General features: G+C 33.7%; 1 protein-coding gene across 25 annotated transcripts; it reads left to right on the top strand.

The window, feature by feature from the left end:
- Window positions 1-280: 280 nt before the first annotated feature.
- Window positions 281-12,621, top strand: rgs9bp (regulator of G protein signaling 9 binding protein). Of its 25 annotated transcripts, none has more exons than XM_051114849.1 (9): window positions 283-459; window positions 769-816; window positions 992-1,039; window positions 1,216-1,242; window positions 4,830-4,904; window positions 5,330-5,406; window positions 5,500-7,104; window positions 9,844-10,150; window positions 10,559-12,621. In XM_051114849.1, the coding sequence occupies exons 7-9, from the start codon at window positions 7,015-7,017 to the stop codon at window positions 10,924-10,926; spliced, it is 765 nt and encodes a 254-aa protein (XP_050970806.1). In that variant the 5' UTR covers window positions 283-459; window positions 769-816; window positions 992-1,039; window positions 1,216-1,242; window positions 4,830-4,904; window positions 5,330-5,406; window positions 5,500-7,014; the 3' UTR covers window positions 10,927-12,621. The 25 variants fall into 25 exon arrangements, with proteins under 25 accessions (XP_050970813.1, XP_050970811.1, XP_050970809.1 ...); XM_051114843.1 differs by lacking the exon at window positions 1,216-1,242 and adding an exon at window positions 4,562-4,594 and having other exon boundaries at window positions 291-459; window positions 769-789; window positions 5,333-5,406; XM_051114842.1 differs by lacking the exon at window positions 1,216-1,242 and adding an exon at window positions 4,562-4,594 and having other exon boundaries at window positions 291-459; window positions 769-789.
- Window positions 12,622-12,904: the final 283 nt, after the last annotated feature.

The raw sequence follows: 12,904 nt of genomic DNA, 5'->3' as shown, positions 1-12,904 counted from the left end.
CTGGACAAGGATGAGAAGAAGCCAGACCCATAAAATTTACAAATAGCCTCGCCTGCTGTTATGGGAACAATAAGGTGGATAGGTCTGTATTATATATACGTGTATGTTCATCTGAAATTTTCCAGCATTAACTGGAACATTGATGGACATGAGAGTAGCAAATTAAAATGTGTTCTAGGGGTTTATTTTTGAGAGGCAATTTTTAAATTGACATTTTAAGAGTCTTGGTTAACTTGCCAAAAAAGCCACTGATCCAACAGTTGAATGACCATTAGTTTGTTCATGGCTCCTCCCTGCTGAAAGCAATAAGCTCTGACATACACAAAAAACCTCTTCTAAACCTTTCTGACATCTCAGCTGCAAAACCTCCAACTCACTGATACAGTGATACTGAGAATGGAAACAAAAGTGTTCACCTGGGTTTTGTGTGCCTGTTTGGTAACACTTCTAGTGCATAAGGTATGTAAAAATATTTCTCCTATAGCATTAATTTTACACTCCTGACAACTTCAGTATTGCAGTTATTCAAAAACAGTTACTAACATATTGTATGTATTTGTGTTCTGAGATTTATGTATTTAGGATTATTGGTGAAAGTATAATGAAAATAAAATCACTGATCAGTAATGTATTTTTTATTTAGCCAATGTTCACTGTACCATTTAGAATTAGCTTTATATCTCAGCTGAATTTATAGTGGTTATATATATTTGATTGTTCACTAGCAGTATCAGTATTGTTTTTAATAAAACTATCTGATCTTTACAGACATCAGCCGAAGACAATACGGTAGGTGTAAATGCATTATCGTCACAGGTAATTAGCTGCCTCCAAGAGTCTAAACTTAAACACATTTGTGTTTAAGAAAAATTATTCATTAATGCAATGTGAAATGACAAGTATGAACACTGCTAAAAAATACTTTTGCATTACTTCATGATCTATCAGTATTAGTGTTGTTTTTTAATAAAATTGCCTGATCTTTACACAGAAAAAAGGAATAAACGCTTTCACATTTCTGTCACACGATCCCTCTCAGGTAATTAGCAAACAATAACGCTTTTATGTTCAAGAAAAAGCATTTACAGATGCAGTGTGAAATGACAAAAGTATAAAATTACCAAAATACTTTTGCGTTAATTCATGATGGAGACATAATAACTTTTAACAATTGACATGCTTCTTGCCTCTACATCTAATAATATATGTCTACAGCAAGTTAATGGAAGTAATTCTGAGCAGGTAAGTGGCTTTTTTTTTTTTTTTTTTTTTTTTTTGCTTTAAACTGAGTAATATTAAGAGTTTAGTTATACTAGTTATACTATATAATATATTAGTTATACTACATCATGTTGTAAATCTCACCTCTAGTAAGATAAAGAGCTTTAAAAGCTTTCAGATTAAATTTCAGTGTTTCATGCTCTTTCTATATATGTCCTGATTCTTATCCACAACAGATGACTAACCATACAAGTACAAATACAACTCAAAAAAGTATTTTGGAACCAACCACTGTGCCGAACCTTGCAGAGGTATCCTTCAATGCCTTCATTTTTCATGGAAAAAAATTAACTACTCATAATCTATCCTGTAAATAATACAGTTTTATCTAGGGCTTGTAGGGTTCTCAGGGAAAGTGGTATATTAATTTTTTCTTTTTCTTTTTCTTTTTTTTTTTTTTTTTTTTTTTTTTTTTTTTACAACATTTATTCACACTCATGTTGTTCCCAATCATGGAACACAAAGGGAGTTAGTTTGATGTCTATATTCACACAACCACATGACAATGGGGGTGAATAAATGATAACACAAGTCTAACTATTACCTTACATATGATTTACATGTGTGTTACAGCCATAGCTGCTTGTGGTTTATCAAGTAACACATGAGGGCCCCTCTTGTGTGCAGCCTTTAGTAAAATAACATGTAAACCAAAGAGGGCCCTCAGTCTGCAGTCTGTCAGTCACTGGATGGCGTCATGAGATCTTGAATGTTTGTTCTTGCCTTAGTTATTCTACCCTCAGTAAACTTTAGTCAGTCCATTATGTACATACATATGAAGACCCATATAGTCAAGTGTTTTTCTTTCAGCAGAACGATGGGAAACAAAACCTCACATAAGTCTCAGACACAACTCAAGGGTTACAAAACCCTAAAGTCAAGTTATGGTAAGTCAAAGTTTCATGCTGTTTAAGTAAAACATATTTTTTAAAAATGCGTTGCATTCTGAATGTTATTTGTTTAACTCCTTTTCTTCTCAGATTAAAGACAAGAGAACTGGAAAACAACCTGTTTAACAGTCTACGCTTCTGAAATGACACGCTTTGATGTTTGTTGAATAAATTTACCTTTGTATTGCACAATATGCAACATCACATGTTAAAAAATGTGCCTGTGTAAAGTACAAGAAATAAACAACAACTCATGAACATAATAAGTGTGATGTGCTACACAGTGAATGATAAAACATTGAGAGTAGCTTATATAGTAGCTTATTATAGCACAGTATATCAAAAGGAGAACTGCATTGATAACCAAGTAAAGTTAAAGGGTTAAATAATTTTATTAGCCTTTGCATGCTTAGCCAGTGTATGCTCATCAAAATTGTAATTTTCATTATTTGGTGATAATGTCAAGATTAATTAAACTGTCCACTGCAGAAATTGTTCCTGTATACTAACTCATTTAAAATCACACCTCTAACTGTAATCATCTCAAACTGTGACAATCCACTGATTATTTGTTCTTAAATAACATAATATAAAAAATACATGAAGTAGCCAACAAGCCTACAAAACTACCAATGTTAAATGCCAAGAGAATCTGATTTATAATCTCTTGGATAGAGGCTTAAACCCTAATCTAACGTTATAACCCTTGATGCTGTAAATGGAGAAATCACAAAACAAATAGTCTGTTGATCATTTAGGCCTATATCTGCGCACATTCTCGTGTTTGTATCTCTTGAGTTCACCTTTTGTCACTGAACCATTTATTTTATTCATGCACATTTTCAAAATAAAAAAAAAATGTATTGATTCAGTTTGAAATACTTTGAAATACTGCAAAACTATAAAATTTGCTTATGTTTTTTTCTCTTCTCTGAATTTTGATGTTGAATTTTAGTTGCTAATGTTGTGACCAATTATGTAAATGTGGATTTTTATCAGATGTAATGTAGTACATTAAAATTTAAAATTAGTAATCATTGGTAAAAATAGGTAAAAAAAAAAAAAAAAAAAAAAAAAAAGAAAGAAAGAAAAATGAATTTTCATTTTTAGTTGAATTTTCCAGAATTTTAATTATTAATTTTAATTATTAATTATATATAAGATGAGTGATCTTTTGTGTATTTTGATGAATACACCTTTTGCAATATTTATTTGTCTTATTTGCTTTATATTTTATTTGTACTGTTGCATAACAAGCAAAAAATTGTTCAGCTGATGAAACATCTTTCCAAAGAAAAAATTCAAGTGGACGAAATCCATATACCACTACGGGGAAATAATGAGAAGAATTACAACTTGCAGTAAATGGTAATACTGTTTGCACTACAAACCAATGTGCTCCTATTTAAGATAATACATTACAATAATGTGGTAAAACACACCAATTTGCAAAATCAAGGAGCAGGATTAAAAATAGCTGGACGTGGATGAGACCGGAAGCCAGACCCAAAATGTACGATTGGTCACGCCCGCTGTTATGGAAACAATAAGGTGGATAGGTCTGTATTATATATACATGTATGTAAATCTAAAATGTTCTGGCATTAACTGGAACATTGATGGATATGAGAGTAGCAAATGAAATTGTGTTCTAGGGGTTTATTTTCAAGAGGCAATTTTTGTATTGACATTTTGAGAGTCTTGGTTTACTTGCCAAAAAAGAGCCACTGATCCAACAGTTGAATGACCATTAGTTTGTTCATGGCTCCTCCCTGCTGAAAGCAATAAGCTCTGACATACACAAAAAACCTCTTCTAAACCTTTCTGACATCTCAGCTGCAAAACCTCCAACTCACTGATACAGTGATACTGAGAATGGAAACAAAAGTGTTCACCTGGGTTTTGTGTGCCTGTTTGGTAACACTTCTAGTGCATAAGGTATGTAAATATATTTCTCCTAGCATTAATTTTACACTCCTGACAACTTCAGTATTGCAGTTATTCAAAAACAGTTACTAACATATTGTATGTATTTCTGTTCTGAGATTTATGTATTAATGCAATGTAAAAAGTATGAACATTGCTGAAAATACTTTTGCATTACTTCATAATAGAGACTATCAGTATTAGTGTTGTTTTTTAATAAAATTGCCTGATCTTTACACAGAATAAAGGAATAAACGCTTTCACATTTCTGTCACACGATCCCTCTCAGGTAATTAGCAAACAATAACGCTTTTATGTTCAAGAAAAAGCATTTACAGATGCAGTGTGAAATGACAAAAGTATGAAATTACCAAAAACCTTTGCATTAATTCATGATGGAGACATAATAACTTTTAACAATTGACATGCTTCTTGCCTCTACATCTAATAATATATGTCTACAGCAAGGTCATGTTAATGGAAGTAATTCTGAGCAGGTAAGTGGCCTTTGTTTTTTTTTTTGTTTTTTTTGCTTTAAACTGAGTAATATTAAGAGTTTAGTTATACTAGTTATACTATATTATATATTAGTTATACTACATCATGCTGTAAATCTCACCTCTACTAAGATAAAGAGCTTTAAAAGCTTTCAGATTAAATTTTAATGTTTCATGCTATTGCTATTTCATGCTATATATTTTCTATATATGTCCTGATTTTTATCCACAACAGATGACTAACCATACAAATACAAATACAACTCAAAAAAGTATTTTGGAAACAACCATTGCGCCGAACCTTGTGGAGGTTATTATTTTTTTTCTTTTTCTTTTTTTTTTTACAACATTTATTCACACTCATGTTGTTCCCAATCATGGAACACAAAAGGAGTTAGTTTGATGTCTATATTCACACAACCACATGACAATGGGGGTGAATAAATGATAACACAAGTCTAACTATTACCTTACATATGATTTACATGTGTGTTACAGCCATAGCTGCTTGTGGTTTATCAAGTAACACATGAGGGCCCCTCTTGTGTGCAGCCTTTAGTAAAATAACATGTAAACCAAAGAGGGCCCTCAGTCTGCAGTCTGTCAGTCACTGGATGGCGTCATGAGATCTTGAATTTTTGTTCTTGCCTTAGTTATTCTACCCTCTGTAAACTTCAGTCAGTCCATAATATACATACATATGAAGACCCATATAGTCAAGTGTTTTTCTTTCAGCAGAACAATGGGAAACAAAACCACACATAAGTCTCAGACACAACTCAAGGGTTACAAAACCCTAAAGTCAAGTTATGGTAAGTCAAAGTTTCATGCTGTTTAAGTAAAACATATTTTTTAAAAATGCGTTGCATTCTGAATGTTATTTGTTTAATTCTTTTTCTTCTCAGATTAAAGACAAGAGAACTGGAAAACAACCTGTTTAACAGTCTACGCTTCTGAAATGACACGCTTTGATGTTTGTTGAACAAATTACCTTTGTATTGCACAATATGCAACATCACATGTTAAAAAAATGTGCCTGTGTAAAGCACAAGAAAAAAAAAATGAATGTGCTGTGCTACACAGTAAATGATACAAAATTTTGAGTAGCTTGTATTATTATAGCACAGTATATTGTTTACCAAGTAAAGTTAAAAGGTTAAAAAAACAATTTTATTAGCCTATGCATGCTTAGCCAGTGTATGCTTATCAAAATTGTAATTTTCATTATTTGGTGATAATGTCAAGATTAATTAAACTGTCCACTGCAGAAATTGTTCCTGTATAATAACTCATTTAAAATCACACCTCTAACTGTAATCATCTCAAACTGTGACAATCCACTGATTATTTGTTCTTAAATAACATAATATAAAAAATACATGAAGTAGCCAACAAGCCTACAAAACTACCAATGTTAAATGCCAAGAGAATCTGATTTATAATCTCTTGAATAGAGGTTTAAACCCTAACGCCAGACGTTGTAAATGAAGACATCACAAAACAAATAGTCTGTTGATAATTTAGGCCTATTCCTGCGCATGTTCTTGTGTTTGTATCTCTTCACAAATTACTTCATATATTATCCAAAAGTATATTCCATATGTTTGTCAAAAAAGGATTTGCATCTGTATGGTCTCTACGGTCATGGTTAAGATGGGATAACCAGACCAATCCAGCAGATATATTTCAGGGATTATTTTAGCATGCCCCTAATCTAATTTGACCTGAGACAGAGGAGACTAACAATTGCCTGACTAATCCTTGTTTACATTTTTATTATATATGATTAGATTGAAACTTTAGATTTTATGTATTCAAGTTAATTTAGTTAGTTAGTTTAGTTAGTTAGTTAAATGTTGGCTGACCATTACAAGAACCACAGCAAACGCTGAACTACAACCTGCCCCTCAGGGCCTGGCCTGTCATTCAGGCACAAACACACACGCATACACAAAGAGAAAGGATAGAGACAGAAAGTGAGAGTGATGGAATAAGAAAAAGGGGAGTTCTGGAGGAGGCAGTGACGTATTCTCAGGCCCCAGCATCTCCGCACCTCTCAGCAGCATGTAATGAGCTTAACAACACGGCTTCAGTGCAAAGGGGTCAATCGCTTGGATTATCACACTCCACTTTGACATCACAATCCTCCGCACCTTTCTGTTTTTATGTTCTTTTCTGGAAAACTTTCGAACCTTTTGTAACCTTGACCTTTTGCAATTTTTATTTTTCTTTCTTCAATTTTTATTCTTGTATGTGAAATTTTAATTTTCATCACAGATTCAGAGGGGACCGGCAGCTCAAATATGGACCGTAGTTTACTCCAGCTAAGACAAAGGCTGTATAAGAGTTGTTGAGTTTGAGGGTGGATGGTACCTTTGGGAACAGGGATTCTCCCTTGTTACCTTTGAAAACATAACCCAATGCCACTGTCCAACAACAAGGTCGCTGACGATGGAACTTCAGCACAGCCACTGCAAGAGGGAAAAGCAATGGTGGACTCCCTCATCAAGGTGAGTTACATTACATGATCCAGTAACTGATCACCCCTGATCATTTTTTTGGTGATATAATTTCTAATAACTTTTAATAAGCATACCATTCATTCATTTTTTCAAACAGACATAAACATTATAATAGAAATCTTGCCCTAAATATTATATGTTGTCATGTATTTTCTCTAAATATTGTGATAAAAAATGAGGGGAGTAAATTAGTTAGATTATAAAAATGGTGAAAATCAATTGCTGTTTATTTTACATCGTATTTAAGACGTGGTCACAAACTTACTGAGGTTTAGATTGAAGATGTCAAAGCATGTGCATGTCCTCATTTCTCCTTATTTTCAGGAGGAACATGAAAGCATCTTATAATGGTGTGTTCCTCAAGCCTTAGGGTGAAAAGGCACTATCTCTGAGTAGGGATGATCCACGCTCCACTGCTTGATTATCTTCAATGTGAGCCAGTGGAGGCATGTGTCAATACTCTGACTAGCCCGGCAAAATTACTTGTTTACTCTGTTCACCTACTTATTTTAAGCATTAATACATCCTCCCCTCAGATATAGAGTTAAAATTGATCAGCATTATAACTGATTTAATCTTTTTTAAAACCAAATGCTACAGACAGCACGTACTAAACCAAGATCCCACAAGTTTCCAAAGCTTATCCTGAAATAGCCATCTTATGACAAGCAGATTATAAGTAATATTTGTCACTCAAACTAATCCTTAGTCTATTCATAATGATGTTTGATAACCTGAACAGTTATCTAACCTTTTAAAACCAATGATATATGTGATTTTATAATATTAAAGGATCATGTGACAGTAAAGACAGTAGTAATGGCTGCTAAAAAAATTATTTTTGTTATCTTTGTTATTACAGGAATAAATTATATTTTAAAATAGCCCACATTACAGTAGAAAATAGTTATTTTAAATTGTAATAATATTACACAATATTACAGTTTTTACTGTATTTCTGATTTTAAAAAAGCAGCCTTGGTGGGTATAAGAGACATCTTTAGATTTAAAAAATCAACCAACCCCAAACTTATGAACTGCAGTGCAGCCTATATATTCATATTGAAAATGTACATGTGAAATCAGATTTAAAGAACCAGAGATTTTTTCCAAAAAACTGTCCATTTTCAGTTTTTAGAATTGGAAACTTTTTTTTTTTTTTTTTTATCTAAAAGATGCATAATATATGACAAATAAACCACCTGCCTTGTGCTCTATAGAACTTGGGATGCAAGTAATTGATTCTGAACCTGGGCCAGTAAGGTATTGTATAGGCATATGTAATGTATCATTAATAATACCTGCATTTAGAGCAGTTTGGCTGATGCATGACCTGTTATTCTGAATGAAATATATATGGGCCATTCTACAGAACTGGTGCAAACTGCTGTCCCACAACCAAAAAACACATTTAAAAAACATTTAAGTACAAATCTTAGATGTTTACTAAGATTTATTTATTATCTATTGAAGCCTACAATAATATTTAAAATATCAGTAAGCTTAATATATATAAAATCATCATTCAGTGGGTACTTGGGCAATTGGGAAATTTCTGTCCTGAACCCTATCACTAAATTTCAGTTTATGAAAATGATATTGAAATTGTTGTTGTTTAAAAAAGTGAAGTTCAAAAAATATGTATTTTATATGTTCTTTGTAGTTTATGAAACTTTATGTAAAAAATGTGTCCCACATTTTCATATCTCTACCAAAACAGTGTATGTTTTAGTCCACTGGCTGAGACTGATTTTAACTACACCCCTACATTTATGACCAGGAAATATTTATGAGGAAATATTCCCTGTCTCTCATAGCTACATGGTGAGTAGATGGGTCCCAACATTTTTGAGGTAAATGTGTTCAAAAGTATGAAAAATCTGTGTGTAACTTTAAAGAACATCACTGCCGAACACCATTTTTTTTTATAATTAAACACACCTTTTGGGAGTTTTTCCATAACATTTTTGTTTTTATATGTGTACAATTGTTCAGAACAGTACTAGCTAACCATGTACTGATTAGCAGCTAGATTTAAAAGTATCTAAACTTGTCACTAACAAAAAAAATTTGGTGAAGTCACTAACGAAAATATGCAGTCACAACCAGAACATGGGATGTTATAAAGTATACTGAATACTGAATAAAGTATACTGAATTACCAACTAAAATGTTATGATAGTTTTTGGTTCAATGTATATTCAAACTAATGAATCTTTAACTTTCAAATCACTCTGATCAACTTTTTGCCTTTTAAAAAGAAAAATTAGATTAAAAATAAAACAAATGTCATAAATCCCACTGGAAATATTGTTAAAATTGTTATTGATTTACCTCTGAAAATGATACAATAGAAAAAAAACATATTTACAAGGAAGATGTAAGCTAAAACTAATAGGTCAATATAACCTTTCTTATTAAATTATATTTTAATAAGTATTTTTATATTTAGGTAGTGACAGAACATTCTGAAAATACAATATGAGAATTAACTGCACAATTACTAGAAATGTATACCTTATATATTATGCAATTTGCATACATACAAAATTTGTGTGTGGGGGGGGTGCCCTGACTTTGAACCATTACTGTAGAATGGCCCATGTTGTTCCATCAAACATTTTCAGTTTATTAAAACAAATATCAGTCTAGATACTGGAGAATGAAAAAAGTTGATTATTTTATTTCTAAAGTTCATAACACCACAGCTGATCTGATCTGACTCAGGTGGTGGCATGTTATCGGCACTTGGCCTCCTGTGTTGGTGGATGCACGGACAACTCCAGCCTACGACGCGATCTTCGCCAAACACGAGAACGAGCCCAGGCGCTTGCGCTATCCTGCCGAAACCACCTGACAGCCCGACTGAGGGATAAAACATTACCGGAGGCTGAGAGGAAGGAAACAGAGCTGCTATGGGTGGCATTCTCCTCTTGTCTGGAGCTCTTACATGCAGACATGTGCAAGGTTTTCACCATGGCTAAGCACTTTTCCCTGGCCAATAACAGTACCATGGTGCAAACAGGCATACAGGGTAAGCATGCATAACTGTAGGAGTTTCATAACAGATTATTAATTATTTAAGAGTAGCTAGTGACAAAATAACTTCTGTATACAGTAGTCAACATTTGAAGTGGATCACAAAGAGTTCTTCAAAGTTCTAAGACAAGAACATGTTTTGGTTTTAGAACAACTTTGATGAAAGGTTTTGATCCACTTCAAATGTTGACTACTGTATTCCTCAAACATATGAAATGTAAAGGTGTTGTCACATTAACAAAATTTCAGTGAATTTCGTCCTTCCCTTTCAACTATTAAATATGGAGTTGTCCTGATTAAGGTCTGTTGGATTGATTGGATTTCACATAGTAACACAAAATGTGACAACACCCTTACTGTCAAAGCCATGTCATTGGTCTAATACGAGTGTTTGCTTAAGCAGGGGGGACAACAGAGGTGGCGGCACGGGCCTTGAGCCTGCCTGACCTGAAGGAGGCAGGTGACGGTACCCAGACATCCAGCATGGAGGGTCAGGAGCAGAGTCAGCTGGAGCAAGAGATCGCACAGGTGGACCGTACACTGGAGGACATGGAGCTGAAGGTCAATGTGCTGCGCTGGACAGTGGAGGCACTGGGTCCTCAGTATGCTGACCCCGTCAGCACTGACAGCGCTTCGCTAGCGCTGCTGTCCATCGACGAAGAGGCAGCTCAAGGCTTTTGCAGTCGTAGCCAGATGTTTGCAATAATGATGCTGTGTGGTGTGGCGATCTTTGCTGTGGTGCTGTCAGTGTGTGTGGTGTTCCTGGTCTAAAGTCGCTTGTGATATGTAGGCTTTTCATTTTCTCAGAGATCTCTTCAAATGTGTTCAGCCAAACATCAACAGTCTGTGCACTTATTAACTACGTAACAGTTCCTTACTGTTGATCCCAACAGAGCCTGTGAGTCCTTTGTACAAATCAAAAAACTTTGCCATTAACTTTGGGTGTGTGATCTTTTATAGCAAAAGAAAGCAGGGTGAATGAATCTTCGCTCTAATACAGAACTCAAATGTAATATTTGGGCAAGTAGTAGAATCTAATTTACTTCTCATTTACTGATACTGATAAGTTCTGTTTCATCATGTTATACCTTCAGATCTTTACTCATGATCTGTTTTTGACTATACCAAATACAGTATCAACACTCACACAGCATTTGATCCTTTAACTATTACGTAGCAAGTCTGTAATATCTTCTCACAACACCACCAACAGATAAGCATAGGGCTTTATTATATCCACGTTTTTATCTATTGTGACTTTTAATTATTTAGTTCACGTCAAATGTTTAGAAACCTGTTTAGAAATAGCCAGAAACAATTAAATTGTTTGTTTTAAAATGTTAGTCATAAAATGCTAGTTAGTACTCAGTCACTAGTTATGAACAAGTAGGAGTTAATTGGTAATGAAATATAGGTAAGAAAAAGTTTACAGAAGAAGACTGAAATATTGTAATTACCTCAATTTGAAGGTTGCTTTTTCAAGGACATTTGAAAAAGATTATTTCAGTGGTGTTGTTTTACAGAGTATTTTGAGACAATGTTAATAATCCCTGTTTTCCTTCATTCACTGTAGTGTTTTCACTTTCAAATATCTCATGAACATTATATTTTGTAAAATAAATAAATAAATGCTTTTTAAAATAAACCATTAGAACCAGTTTACTTAATGTGTAATAAGATCTGTCAGGCAAAATCAGACATAGAGTCAGTCTCTACTGTTTCTCTCTGATTTTTTTTTTTTGTCACACACACACACACACATGTTGTGTTTCCATGTTTTACGGGGACATTCCATAAGCGTAATGGCTTTTATACTGTACAAACCGTATTTTGTATTGCCCTACACCTAAACCTAGCCCTTACAGGAGACTGTGCACACCTTTACTTTCTCAAAAAAACTCATTCTGCATTATTTATAGGCCTGTTTTCTCATGGGGACCTCATAAATGTCCCCACAAGGACATTTGGTCCCCATAACGTGATAAATACCAGGTACACACACACATACACACACGTCTGGTTTGCCATCCTTGTGGGGACTCTCCATAGGCATAATGGTTTTTATAGTGCACAAACCATATATTCTACCCTTACAAAAATTAACCATGGTTTTACTAAAAATAACACACAAACACACACAAAAAACATGTTTACTGTACTTAAACCATAGTAACTACAAATTTTGGTTTTTAACCATGGTATTTGTAGTAAAACTGTGGTTGTACAATTGGTAATCAATGCGCCAAAAAACATGGTTACTACATTTTTACTATAACAAAACCATGGTTAATTTTCGTAAGGGTCGCCCTACACTAACCCCACACATACACCTAGCCCTCACAGGAAACTTTCTGCATTTTTACATTCTCAAAAAAAAAAAAAATCATTCTGTATGATTTATAAGCTTGTTTACCCATGGGGACTGTGTGTATTCAAGTTTAAGTCCCACCAGGATATAAACACATATATGAACACACACACACACACACACACACACACACACACATTACGCTGTATCCATACTATATTTTGGTAACTGTGTCAACAGTATTGTAAACAATATTTCGTTTGACCTCCTGATTTTGACAATAAACACATTCTAAAGCACCTCTCTTTACTTGTCATTTGTTGAACAAAAAAACTCAATTTTTAATAATTTGACAGAATTTAGATATAAACTTTATGACGTGCTTACGTTCAGAACGTACGTACGTTTTGTTTCAAAACCAACATGTGTACGTGAAACGTC

This window comes from Labeo rohita, chromosome 7 (genome assembly GCF_022985175.1).
Source record: "Labeo rohita strain BAU-BD-2019 chromosome 7, IGBB_LRoh.1.0, whole genome shotgun sequence".
NCBI lineage: Eukaryota > Metazoa > Chordata > Actinopteri > Cypriniformes > Cyprinidae > Labeo > Labeo rohita.
The sequence above is the reverse complement of the archived record's forward strand: the minus strand, read 5'-3'. Positions and strand labels throughout refer to the sequence as shown.